Source organism: Drosophila mauritiana, chromosome 3R, assembly GCF_004382145.1.
Source record: "Drosophila mauritiana strain mau12 chromosome 3R, ASM438214v1, whole genome shotgun sequence".
Taxonomy (NCBI): domain Eukaryota; kingdom Metazoa; phylum Arthropoda; class Insecta; order Diptera; family Drosophilidae; genus Drosophila; species Drosophila mauritiana.
In genome coordinates this window covers 6,030,035-6,043,541 of record NC_046670.1, presented here as the reverse complement: position 1 = coordinate 6,043,541, position 13,507 = coordinate 6,030,035, and the positions used below count along the sequence as shown (strand labels likewise).

The window sequence follows — 13,507 nt, the reverse complement described above, 5'->3', positions numbered from 1 at the left end:
AGGCATCTATCCGCCGCACACTAGTGCAGCGCCCACACACACACGTAAAGCGAGCACCGAGATTGGAATGTGTAGCCTACTTTCAGGCACGCAGCCTAAAAGCCTGTATCCGCTGATTCGAGAATTGGCGCCTTGTTGCGTCCGTTCCGCAGTCAAGTGGCAAGCACACGCCCACTCACGCCCAAGCACTTTCGTTCAGACACTCAGGAAAAGATATAAGGATATACAGATATAAAGGTATCATTAAAGGAAATCCAAAGAAGTGGAACTAGAATGCTGATTTTACTACATTTTAATCATTCAAAAGAAATTCTTCTTCAATATAAATTAGCCCCAAACTAAATTAGTTTGATTGTCAAATAACCAAAAACCTTCAAAGCAGACCCATTTTAAATGATGAATGCTGTAAGTTGAATGTGTTATTAAACGGTGCTTAAAAAGTCATACATGACTTTTATATAAATTATGTCACCTAATTTTACCCATAGTGCTGGTACCTTCGCTAAACGTCCGACTATTTAAATCTTAACCCAGAGATTTATGCCCGGATTTGTGTGCGTACCTTTGCAGAAGTGTGAAACACAGTTATAAATAAATAAGAATGCTCGAAACTCACACACCCGCGCACATCCTCACAGCAAGAGATATAAAAAAGGGATATTGTTAAATAATAAACAGTTTACGCTCTGACAACACACAACAGGCGTGAAAATGAAGGGCGGCGGGGCGTGTCCGTTGAACTGTCAACACACAATGATACACATCTGCAACCCGCACATCCACTCACTCACACATCTACAGCAGATAAGGACCCTCACACTCACACACCACACCACACTCAACACACAAGTTCTGTGACAAGAAGGCATTTCAAATCGACGACTCGCATAACGACCGTCATCAAACTTGTTGTTATAACGTCGCAGCTACAGCAACAAGGACAATATCAAAATGTCGCCAATAACCGGGGGGTTTACGGGCTAAAATATGCTGACATCGCCAACTGTTCCCACTCGGTCCCGTATTAAACATGTCATTTTACGTCCCAGGACTCGAACATCTAACCGTGAACAGTGAGCACTGAACACCGAAACGTATCAGACGTTCTCTCGTTAGCATAACGAATGTAAATACCTTTGTCACGGAAGCCTGACAAATCTAGTCCCTGAAACAAAGCTCCCTCCCACAAAGGATATCTCACAAACTATGGCAAACCTTATCTGCCTGGCAATGAAATCACCAACACTCAGAAGGATTTCTTGTGGAAAGCGATTTATGGCTTAGGTAAAGTGTGCAAAAACATTCACTCGCAGATTTCGCCTGATTTGAGATTACATCAAAAGACTTAAATTGTCGGTGAAAGTGTCAGGTGACTTGTGCGTTTTCATGTTGTAGATACATTTGGCTTTAGCTAAATTTTTAATTCTGTTACTTTCGGTTGGGCCACAGACCTTATCTAGGCCATGAAGCACATTTTGTGTCTATGGCACATAGATAGATTGTATCATTAAGACAATGACGTAATAGTAGCTATCAGGCAGTGCTCAATATGACCGGATCGTATAACACCGCGAAGCAGAAAGCGCGAATATCAAGATCTAGAGTAGCTATCAGGTATGGTCGCACAAACGTAATTGCCCCGACTTATCGCCAGTGGCTCGGGACCCTCCATTGTATATCTCCCTATCGAGTCTCCGTATCTGAGGCCGCTCCGTGCGTCATGTATATGCACATATATGAACACCTACATGTTAGCCAGGGGATAGAAACGGGGCCAGTTGATATCGGCGGCTGCCAAAGTGGCGATTTGATTAGACGACACGCGAATGCTCTGATTTATACTTCACGAAAATCAAATTCGAAACAGAGCTAACGATTTACCCAAGAGTCAAGCACCGAAAGGACCGAAATTGGATCCCCAGGTGAGTGCGTGCCACGCCCATCACTCGACGCCCAGCCACCCACGCATCCCGTTATCTCACCAGTACTGCGCACCTGGCTGAGCGGCAGTCCGGCGGCTCAGTTGCTTGCCAGGAAGCGAACCCACCCGACGGGCGGGAGAAACTATGCATTGTCACGCCTGAGACAAACGGCAGGGCGATCAAGTACAACATCCACTCTTGAGACTGCAGCGTTCAGTTTCCCGTCAAGTCTCACTTCAAGATTCCCCCATCATCCTTATCCCCGCCAGCACAGAGTATAGAGTCAATTCCATCCCGGAGTGAGTATCCCTGGCGACAAATCCCACAGCATTTCACGTTTATTATTTGAGTCGAGAATGAGGTGTCTAAGACTATTCACAGTGGCGGTCGAACGAATAGCATTCCAAATGTCAAACGCTTCGTTTATAGCTATTTTATTGTGAAACCATAAAAGTGGAACTTCTGTGAAGCGAATTCTTATACTCGAGTGATATCAAATTGTATAAGTGTTTCTGTATCTATGGAGCAATTGATACCCTAAATATAGGCATAAAAATGAGTGATTAAATGTGCTAAGCCCATAGATGCACAGATATGGGTAGAACAGTTTTATATTAATAATTACTGATAATGATTGCGCGGTTACTATTCTAAAAATGGGTTACTTTCTTACTATTTCATTGAAATTTCATATATAAATATTAACAATATTTTGTAAATTCTACATTGGTTTGAAGAAGGCTTTTCTTGACAAACTCGTGCACAATGATATGTTCAGGCCAAAATCCCGGATTTAAAATCGTATAATATATAGGATCGGGTGCCATAACTTTAAACGATGCAATTTTTCGTCTTTGTTTATTATATATTTTTCTGACGATGATATCATCGGGATTGAAATATGGGAGTTTGGCAACTATGTAGTGCTTGAGGGCATCTTCAGTAGTTGAGGTTATGAGTCTGGATACGAACACAGCTTTCATTGGAGGAACAGCTTTAAGAATATCCGGATCCGGATTGGCATGTAGAGGTAGTACCACGGGAGCCGCATTATGATGCCATATTTTCACCACCTGCATATCCGTAGCATTGTGTTGAACAACAGATGACTCTGCATCTTCAACTTCTCTGTCATCATTAGTATCCTCAAAAGTGTGTAATGGGTTAGAACTAAAATCACTGTGCACAGGGGAAGTCGGTACTTGAGGATCTAATATTAGATAATAAAAAAAGATAAATTAGTCGATTAAATAATGGGATAGTTAAGATCAGAGTCTTACGAGATGTAATATGCGATTCCAGCATCGCCAACTTTTCATAGACAGCTCGGACTTCCCTAAAGAGTTCAGTGATTTCCGTACGCGTTTGCTTCATAAATCTTCCCATCTGGGATTTGACAACTCTGCAGGTTTCACAAGTCCACTTTAGTCCAGTTCTTCCTTCAATCATTTCCACTACACTATCACTTATGCCCGCGCACTTTGTGTGGGCATATTCGTCACACAACCAGCACCTAACATGCTCATCATTGGAAATCGAATTGTTGAATTCGCAGCCTTCCATGCAGCATATCAACATTTCCAAAATTATGTTGGCAAGTGTGCAAAGCAAGCAAACAAATGACTAATATCGCCAGTCGGGTTGGGTCCACAATAAGTGGAAGAGATAACTGTGCGCGACACTCCAAAACTTTAATAATTTTTTTAGTACAACAATCTTTTTATTTTAACAATAATCACACCAACATCTTATGCAGTTGTATGAAATAATACAACAACAAAATGCGTTCGAATATAAACTTTAACCGAACTAAATAAGAAGTAGCGTCTTAGTTTCCGGAGCACTGATAATGTACGTGAATATGTTTCGAGGTTCAAGTAACGAATGACGACTTATTCTTTTTTGTCAATATTGGGGGAACAGACCCCCAAACTGCCAACTTAATCTCTAAACCAAGTTCTCGTTACTTTAACAATATAAGTTGAATGACACTTTGCCAGTACAAAAACATAGAATTGAGAATTAAAGCTGTAACTTGTTTTAACTAGTACCGAAAGATATACACATTGGGATTGAGCTAAGATTGCGTTGTTAAAATCAACCAAATGTCATATCACAAGCGTATAATACTAAATATTAATTATTTCAATTCGTACCGAAAAACTTCACCTGGGGCACTAGTATTTTGGTCGTATGCGTACATTCATGACGCTGTGTGGGAAAATAAATGAAAACGAAAAGGCGCTTAGCTGGGAAACGGAAAATATGCGAATGAATTATGTGTGGCCACCTAAGCATATGGTACATATAGTATATCCACATGATTTGCTGTAATCCTCACATATCTGGCCGGCATATTGCGATTGGGGTCTCTACCATCGCATCGTCTTTTGTTCGCGAGGAAAGTGTTTTTGAAATGAAGAGCCACACGGCCAACAAAATTAGCACAACATTTGCATGGCTACCAAATGATTGCCTGCATTTTGTAAAACTTAGCTGAATACCACCGACAACAACAACAAGCCAATGAACAAATAGCAATGCGAAATTATAGGGCAGAGAGTGAAAGGTGAAGGGGGGAAATCAAATGATAGAGAGCTCGAAACGCAAGCGAGTGGTTAATAATAAAAGGGGGAATCATCACACGCATAAGGTTATATGAGCATTTAAATACTAAACAGCAATTCGTTTGTTGAAGGCTGTTTAAATTTGGATTTACTATAGTCCCGCATTAAATGGGATTTATTACTAGAATTTATGTACTGCTCTATTTGGAGCATTAGATAAGATCGACTTTTTTTTATCTCTGTGAGTAATTACGAAATGCGAGACTATTCCTATTCTAGAAGGGGAAACAGTACATTACGAATGGGTTGGCATTGAGCAGCAGAACTGCGGAAATATATTTCCACAATAATTAAAAATACGCTTTTATGCTCTTTGAAAAATCATATTTAGTTATTATCAATTAGATTTCAACGCTACAACTGGGGCGATAGCTTTTCCGACCCCTCGTTTCTGTTCTGCTTTCTTTTTTTTTTTTGCCATATTTTCCGTGTCTGAGTTCGCCCGATTTCCCAACGCATGTAGGTGGATGGGGGAAAGCGAAAAAAAGCCGAGCAGAGAACAAAAGCAAATCCGTGCCCACCAAATAATTATGAACTGGGGGACACAGAGACATCAACATGACAGAGAAATACCGACGGATGAAGGGAGAACAGAGAGGCAGACAGACAGGTGGTAATATGGGGATTCTGGCGGTGGATTTAGTCGTGCCTGGGCTGCCAAATGCGATTGCGAGTCGCGAAAAAATGGAATCCCAAATCTGTGCCAGCTGACGAGCGACTGAACTTGGCGGTCTCTACATGAAAACATCTGTACCGGGAATTACTTAACAGCCAATTAGACTTTGTGTTTGATTTACTAGACGATTTCAAGCGGGAATGTTCCTTGAACTTGGAGGCAAACCGAAAAATTGGATCGACTCGACTCGAAACCGTCGAAAACCGTATGTATGCGTGGTTGTAAATATGTACACAACGTAACAGCGCCAACGCAACGTAAACAAAATGCCCCTCCGCTCGGCCCGCTCATTTTTCCCATTCTCATTTCCACACTGAAAAAAAAGACGACCAATTGTAGCGTCTAATTAGCTATCTTCAATTGAAATATACCTCCATTCCAATTTCCAAAAAATTTAAAAAATATCAAATGCTTTGGTATCCAAATGTTTGAGAATTGTTAGCCTTGATATCGCTAGATTGAAAGCGTTTCTCCTTGATCGATCACTAGTTCTTCCGTATAAACGTCTTGATATCGAAAACTAGAAAATCTTGAATACCTCGCACTTCCCCTAGCAAAGTAACGGGTATCTTGTAGTCGCGGCACTCGAGGACATCGATCTCTCTTTGGTTTCTCTATGTGTATTTCTATTCGCATTCCCACGTTCATACTCTTTCATATTCGCTCAGTCGCATTCTCAGTCGCAGTCCTTGGCGAAACGCGGCGCGTTCGATCGCCAGACGATTATATTATTTTTTGTTTGTGCTAAATTTAAAAATCCACGTTAATTTTAGTGTTTCGGCCTTTGACGAGCATAAAGGCTGCGTGAAAAATCACGCTTCGATCCGTTTGATAAGCTGGGAAATGTAAGCAAGCGCCATTGGCCCGGGAGCAAAGTTTTTTAATTAATTTGCAATCTCTTCACCCGACGTGCAACCGTTTTCCAATAATGGCCAAATGCAATTTACCGCCGGAATAAAGCGCGACGAGCAGGGAGTGGAGCGCCTGCCGAGCATATGTTCCGTGCTCCCAGGGGCGTCTGTTTGTCTCATCCTCATTTACTATCTCCGCTGCTTTCACCCACTTCTCCATTTTCCCAGCTGCTCTCCGTCTCCCTCCCGCGCCATCGTCTGTCCCGCTCTTTGTCTATCTTTGTATATCGACTGCTGTCGGCTCTTGTTGTAATTGCTAAATTAATGCAAGCGCTGATGATTATCTTAGCCCCTGCGCCATAAACGGTCGGGCATATTGATTTATTGGATTTCGAAGCCAGCGACAAAGTGTTGTGCCATCCGAATGGGTGTGTGATCCAAATGTGCATATTAAATAAAGAGAAATACTCGAAACTATAAATACACGAGAACTTTGACTGCAACTGCTATAGCCAGGCGAACTTTAAACAAAAGGATTGTGGAGTGAGAAGTATCCCCTGCAAACGAAAAAGCTTTCTTGCGGAACTGTAAAGACTTGAGACATATTTGTACTGTTAACAGGACATTAGTGTTTCATAAGCATTAAAAGTAATAAATTCCGAAATAAATTATTCGAAAAGCAACCACCTTCTGCTTCTTCCAAATCATGCCGACGTGCAATCTATTTCAAAACTTAAATTATTGATACTTTTTTGATATTAATGAAAGAACCCATTCATAATTATTAGATATATATATATGCACAATTTGAACTTAAATCTTGAATCAATATTAAAGAAACCGATGGTATTTCGATCAACAAACATGCATATGTTCGTCTGCCTGTTAGTTGAAATGATAAAACTTTGTTTCCCCCTTTTGGGGAAAAGCTGTTAACAGTTTTTATCTGCAAGTGTGCACTGCATTCGTTCGTATTCCGCTGCCCAGTTTTCTTTGGTCCGTCTTGTCAGTTAGTACCTTGCTTGCTCTTTATTGCCATCCAAACGTTAATGCTCTTGGTTCTGTTTCTGGTTCCCGGTATTGACATTGGCGAGATATGTGCAAACATATGTGTATATAGAATCGATCTTGGTCAGTCTCGTTTCTCGGCATTTTCCGCTCTCGTTCGGCTTGCAATTCAATTTGCAACAAACTTTCTGCAGCTGAAATTCATCTCGGTCTGTTTTTCATTTCCTCGGAAAATTAACTTTGTTTGCCTGTAGTCTTGCGTCTGCTTTGCCAGATTTTATAGCTGCACTTTTGTTTATGTTTTATGCTGTCTATTTACGCATTTAATTTCGTTTTCGTGTAAATACACAAAACAGCTGAATAGAGAATGTCTGGCAAGGCTCAAAGAAAAGCTGCACCCGCCTCCGTCGAAAATACGGACTCTAATTAATTTTAGTTTCCAGCACTTTAGGAGATTGCTTCGTGAGTACGAGAATTTTGTAAATTTTGAATATTTTTACACTTTTCTGTTGATATGGTGGTATTAAAAACGTTTACAGCGCTATAAAATAGATTTTACTTTTCTTTTAATTAATTTCCAGTACTACTAGTCATATTGTGTGTGCCTTAACTTGAACTTGTAGAGCTTTTACTTGAAAATACATAAATTAGATTTTGTAATATTTACAATATTTTGTATTTTCTAGGTTTTGTAAACTAGTAAAAGTGCTTTTTAGGGGACTACTCATTTGTAGAGCTTTTTTAAGGGGTATTTTATAGAGATCACAATGAGGCATCCCGCTTGGCTATCTGGGCGGGCTCTTCTGTTCTAGCGACTATTTGCGGGCTTTCGCAACCTTCGCAGTGGCATTGCGCTCCGCTCGGCGACACACTCGTGATGCAATGCACCCGAAATAAATGCCCAAGAATAGGAATAGGAACCGCACTGTTAGTGGCCGCCAGTCAACTACCAACTAACTAATAAGTCCCTTCCCTTCCGTCTTTATCCCCCAGGTGCAGCGGCCCAACTGCGTCAGAGTGTTGAACGTGCCATTGCGAGAATGCCTTCTCGCAGTCCCACGTCATAGTCACCATCATTAGCACCGGGCCATAACGACATTGGCAACTTGCAACTAGCAACACTCCCATTAGCAACACTAATTGCAACTGCAGCAGCAACTAGCAACAGCAACAGCACAAATCACAGCCAAATCGAACGCAACAAAGCTTCCAGAGATAGGCCAACGGGACAGCGAGTGCCCCAATCACTTCCAGAAGCCATCCCAGTCAGTAACCAGCCATGCAGTTGCTCCTCAAATCGATATTCACCTGCGCACTATTCGTGATCTTTGTGTATGCCACCGCCCAGTCGCTGCTCAAAGTCCAGGAGACAGAAGCGCGGCAGGCGTACCTCAATGTTACCTCCTCCAGCAGTAGTAATCTCAGCCAGGACGATGTCCACTTCCTCAGCCGGCGACTGAGGCAGGCCACCGCTGGCGAGGAGGGCGACGAGGGCGCGCCTTCCCAAATGGACGACGAGTTAGAACAGATGACCAAGGTCCATGCAGAAGCACCGGATGCGGAGGAGCTGCGCGAGTGCAGCGAGGGTCTTGTCCTGCCTCTCTGGATGCCGCAGCGCAACATTTCGGTGGGTGACCGCCTCGTCCGCGGCTTTGTTTACTTCGTCCTACTTATCTACCTGTTTGTGGGTGTGTCCATCATTGCGGATCGCTTCATGGCCGCCATCGAGGCAATCACATCGATTGAACGGGCGGTGGTAGTCAAGGGACCCAACAACACCAAGCAGGTGATGCACGTGCGCATCTGGAACGAAACGGTGGCGAATCTAACGCTAATGGCTCTGGGATCGAGTGCCCCCGAGATCCTGCTCTCGGTTATTGAGATTTATGCGAAGGACTTCGAGAGCGGTGACTTGGGACCGGGCACCATCGTGGGATCAGCAGCCTACAACCTGTTTATGATTATCGCCGTATGCATGATCTGGATACCGGCGGGCGAGGTACGGAGGATCCGGCATCTGCGCGTCTTCTTCGTTACCGCCCTCTTCTCGGTCTTCGCCTATGTGTGGCTGTGGCTCATCCTATCCGTGTTCACGCCCGGCGTGATCCTGGTCTGGGAGGCGATCGTGACCTTGCTATTCTTCCCGCTGACCGTGCTGTGGGCCTACATCGCCGAGCGGCGTCTTCTGGTCTACAAATACATGGACAAGAACTACCGGGTCAATAAGCGCGGCACCGTGGTGGCCGGCGAGCACGACCAGGTGGAGATGGATGCGGAGAAGGGCCCCAAACAACCAATGGTCACATCCGCTCGCGGAAACGACGCCGAGGCCTTCGACGAGGCCCGTCGCGAGTACATCACTTTGCTGACGGAGCTGCGCCAGAAGTACCCCGACGCCGATCTCGAGCAGCTGGAGATGATGGCCCAGGAGCAGGTGCTGGCGCGGAGCAGCAAGTCGCGCGCCTTTTACCGCATCCAGGCCACCCGCAAGATGGTCGGCAGCGGCAACCTGATGCGCAAGATCCAGGAACGCGCCCACAGCGATCTCACCGAGGTTAAAGCCCAGCTGCATGCGGGCGACGACGAGGAGGCGGACGATCCCATCCGCATGTACTTCGAACCGGGTCACTACACCGTCATGGAGAACTGCGGCGAGTTTGAGGTGCGCGTGGTGCGCCGGGGCGACATCTCCACATACGCCAGCGTGGAGTACGAAACGCAGGACGGCACCGCCTCCGCCGGCACCGATTTCGTCGGACGGAAGGGACTGCTTAGCTTCCCGCCGGGCGTCGACGAGCAGCGCTTCCGCATCGAGGTGATCGACGATGACGTATTTGAGGAGGACGAGTGCTTCTACATCCGTCTCTTCAATCCCTCCGAGGGCGTGAAGCTAGCCGTGCCGATGATCGCCACCGTCATGATCCTGGACGACGACCACGCGGGTATCTTTGCCTTTACGGACTCGGTATTCGAGATCACCGAGTCCGTCGGCCGGTTCGAGCTGAAGGTGATGCGATACTCCGGCGCCCGCGGCACCGTCATAGTGCCCTACTGGACAGAGAACGACACGGCTACCGAATCCAAGGACTACGAGGGGGCCCGCGGCGAGCTTGTCTTCGAAAACAATGAATCCGAGTGAGTTGCAATGTTTTATTAATTATTTACAAATTTGAATATTTCTGCATCAACTAATAGGCCATATAGGCTTAACACAACTCTTCATAAATTCTGATAAGAGATTTCCTGATCCGATTTCAATGTATTGAATATCTCATCATATATTTTATATTTATGCTGGCTTCCGACCAACTCGATAGTAAGCCCGATATATCTATTTGAATATGTTGCATATTGCCATTGAACAATCAGTTTATAAACGCATACGTTTTAGTATATATGTATGTGTAACACGCTGATACTAATTGGTATTGAATTGCACCTACAAAGGGAGTTTAGATATCATTCATAATTTGTATAAAATTAGATGAATTAATTAGGCTTAATACGCAAGGACTTAGCTGACTTAAAGCATGTTATGAGCAGTTTAAAAGTCAGAACTAAACACTCGGCTAAAATTATCATGTTGGGACAAAACAGGAAAAGTTTCTCGCCCCCTTTGTTATTTTGTTTGACCCACATAAGGCTAAACCACCTAGATAACATTAGTTTTCGCTCGAAACACCGGGTTAAGTTGTGCCTACACTTGCATGCCTCGAGTCCTGGATAGCTCCACCCTCCACCCTCCATTCCGGCATTGAGGCATATCCCGACGCCCGATGTCACGCAATGCGATCTCCCGGCGGAGTTTTTCGACAAACTCGCAATTTCCGCTCTGGGAATAGACAGGCGACTGGATGTGCGTGAGGCAGTGCGCCGCGAGTCGATTAAAGTCGGAATGATTGGGGCTTTTAATTGCCGCACCAGCTGGCGGATGATGGCATTGGCATTGCCGTTGGCCAGAAGCGAATTTCAGTCTACGTCCCCTTCAAAAAATGGCGAACATCGAGCGCGTGGGAACTCCCATCCCCAAACTCCCACCGCGAATCCATTATGTCCCGGTGAATGTGTGTATCCTGCTGTGTGCCCCTGGCCCAATTGTCCTGGCTGCGTGCTAGGTGACAACGCCAGACACCCACAGCACCCTTCCCCTCCAGACATTAACACCCTGCTCGCAGCCAAGCAAGCTGTAATTAATTTTGCAAAATTTATTCATTTTGACAAACATTTGGCAGACGACAGCCGCAGTCAGTTAACTGCGTTTGCATATGTTTTTGCGGCTTTCATGGCCATGTCCGAAATGTCGGGCAACACGCAACATGGCCACATCCACATGAAAATCCGCATGTGGGTCAGCCGTTCTGGTTCGAGGGTGGCTTTTTAAGATGATTTATGGCCCGAGAAATTGGCCAGCATATGCCGGGAATTAGGCTGGACGAAAATCTGGAAACATGGCTTCAATTTGATGGGTACTAATCATGACTTACTTGCTGACTTAATTAACGCAAAGACTATTCACACTGGCATATAAGATATGTTCGAATGGGTATTTCTAATTTAAATATTTAGCTAACGCAAAAATAACCAGTCTTAAATAATATTCAACCATCATACATTTTGGCCATATCTGGAACAAGTTTATACTCTCAAAGATTTTAGCTGTTTAGCAACTAAAATTGCACAGTAGCTACACAGCTTCATTTTATTTCTAATTATCTAGCAATTGTTTGTATACTCTTGTATATAGATATAGATAGCAGTTTTCGTTCACTGTACTTAATGTTTATTATGTGAAGCACTAACCCCGGGGCACTTGTCGTCTGTATGTTGTTCCTTAGACTCCGCTGCACAAAGCCTCATTTATGGCTGTCCCGAGCCGTCCTGGTTTTTCTGCACTCCCCTGGGCGGTTTCGCGTAAAATTGTTTCAAACACGTCGCCACAGACACAACATGAATTTTTGAGGGTTTTGCATTATTAAGTGGCAACGAAAGCGGGCGGACAATTAGGGGGCGAGGCACGTTGAATGTCAGCGAGGGAAAACTTACAGGAATTAAGTGGCAACAACGATGACGTGCAACGTGCGACGATGTACAAGGATGTGCCCTGGTGTCCTGGTGGCCGGGTGAAACGCTCCCAAAGTGCTCGTTAGACTGCTCCGGATCTGGCTAGTCAGTGCTCAAGCCGTTTTCCCATTTGCCGCGACAGTTGGAATACGTTTTAATGTTTGTGTTCCGATTGGATGGATGCAATTGCCGGGGCTCCACTTTATTCGCAATTATTTGCCAACTTTTAAAACGCTTCATTGTCGCCAGAGCCCGAATAAATTTTCTGAGCACCGAGTGCACGTCCTGGCGATCCTTGCGGCCCTTTTGCGGCATTTACAGCCACTCAAGTTGAATGCCTCGCGGTGGCGTTGGTAATAATGTTTGTTTTAATGTTGCCAGTTTCGCTGGCAACTTGCCAGCCAAGTAACCCCAACAATCCTGACCGACTGGCAGCTCAACTTCTCCTACACATCGATGACGATCTCAGGGGCATCTTCTTCGTCCATGCCTCTCAATTGAAATGTTGCCATAAACTAGCTGCCACAATTAAGGCGCTTTTTTATGTATTTTTAAATGACCATTAAAGAGCGGTTCGTTTAAAGTTACCCGAAATAAGTGAAAAACAAAGAGAGCAGCCAAATTACATTGCTGGAAAATCTACTTTGAAGTCGATGCGTGCGGCTCTGTGGCTGCAATAAATTTTAGTTTTTTCCCTGCTCTCCTCAATTTAATGAAAATCAAATTCCGCCCCTGCGAACCTCACAGCCGCAGATGTACATATCGTACATATATACATGTTGATATAGCCGTACTATCCAGACTTTTGCCAGCTTTCAGGCAGCGGAAATGCGCAACAGCAGCAACCACGTCGAGCCGCTCGTCATAAAAAACAGCAGCAGAAGCAGCAGGAGCAGTCAGTAATGCCATAAAATTCCCCAACGAAACTGAAAAAAAAGAAGAAGAAAATGTAAGTGGGCCGGGCTACAAAGTGCCAACACTGTTGCATAAATTTGTATAATCTGCTGGGCTCCGAAGTGGGCACATTTGGATTGAGTTATAGGACCTTAAATAACCGACACGACTCTTGCAGCGCGCAACGTGTGTTAAAAAAGAGGCCAAAATCCATAGCCTACTTTTCTGGGCCGCATTTAAGATAAGGCCCCCGGGAAGAAGCGGCGCTTACATTAGTTAAAACCAGACAGGTTTTCGCAGACAACTTTCACTGTGCGTGGCATTTGTTAATTAGCCACAATTTAGGTGGCTTGCCACATGGCCTAAATGCTGCTCCCCAGAGAAAAACAGTGCCACATTAAAGATTCTCTTTTGGGCGACTTCAAGTTATCCAGTTCGGTCTCGACTTGGCCAGTTCGTTGGCAGACA

At 44.5% G+C, this 13,507-nt stretch overlaps 2 protein-coding genes across 9 annotated transcripts in view; one reads left to right on the top strand and one right to left on the bottom strand.

Annotated features, from left to right (window-relative positions):
- The window catches only part of LOC117143289 (sodium/calcium exchanger 3), a 36,960-nt gene that overhangs the window by 6,112 nt on the left and 17,341 nt on the right, over positions 1-13,507 (top strand). For 5 of the 8 annotated variants that reach the window (XM_033307884.1, XM_033307876.1, XM_033307883.1 and 2 more), the window contains exons 1-3: positions 1,832-1,922; positions 1,986-2,221; positions 8,078-10,219. In XM_033307884.1, coding sequence (XP_033163775.1) covers positions 8,364-10,219 — 1,856 coding nt within the window. In that variant the 5' untranslated portion in view covers positions 1,832-1,922; positions 1,986-2,221; positions 8,078-8,363. Of the gene's footprint in view, positions 1-1,831; positions 1,923-1,985; positions 2,222-5,905; positions 6,071-7,468; positions 7,547-8,077; positions 10,220-13,507 lie in introns of those variants that run through there. The other 3 variants (XM_033307877.1, XM_033307878.1, XM_033307879.1) reach the window with 3 other exon arrangements.
- Positions 2,421-3,747, bottom strand: LOC117143291. Its single transcript, XM_033307886.1, has 2 exons — positions 3,203-3,747; positions 2,421-3,132 (listed from the first exon to the last, which is right to left on the bottom strand). Exons 1-2 carry the CDS (start codon positions 3,498-3,500, stop codon positions 2,624-2,626), a joined length of 807 nt encoding a protein of 268 aa, XP_033163777.1. The 5' UTR covers positions 3,501-3,747; the 3' UTR covers positions 2,421-2,623.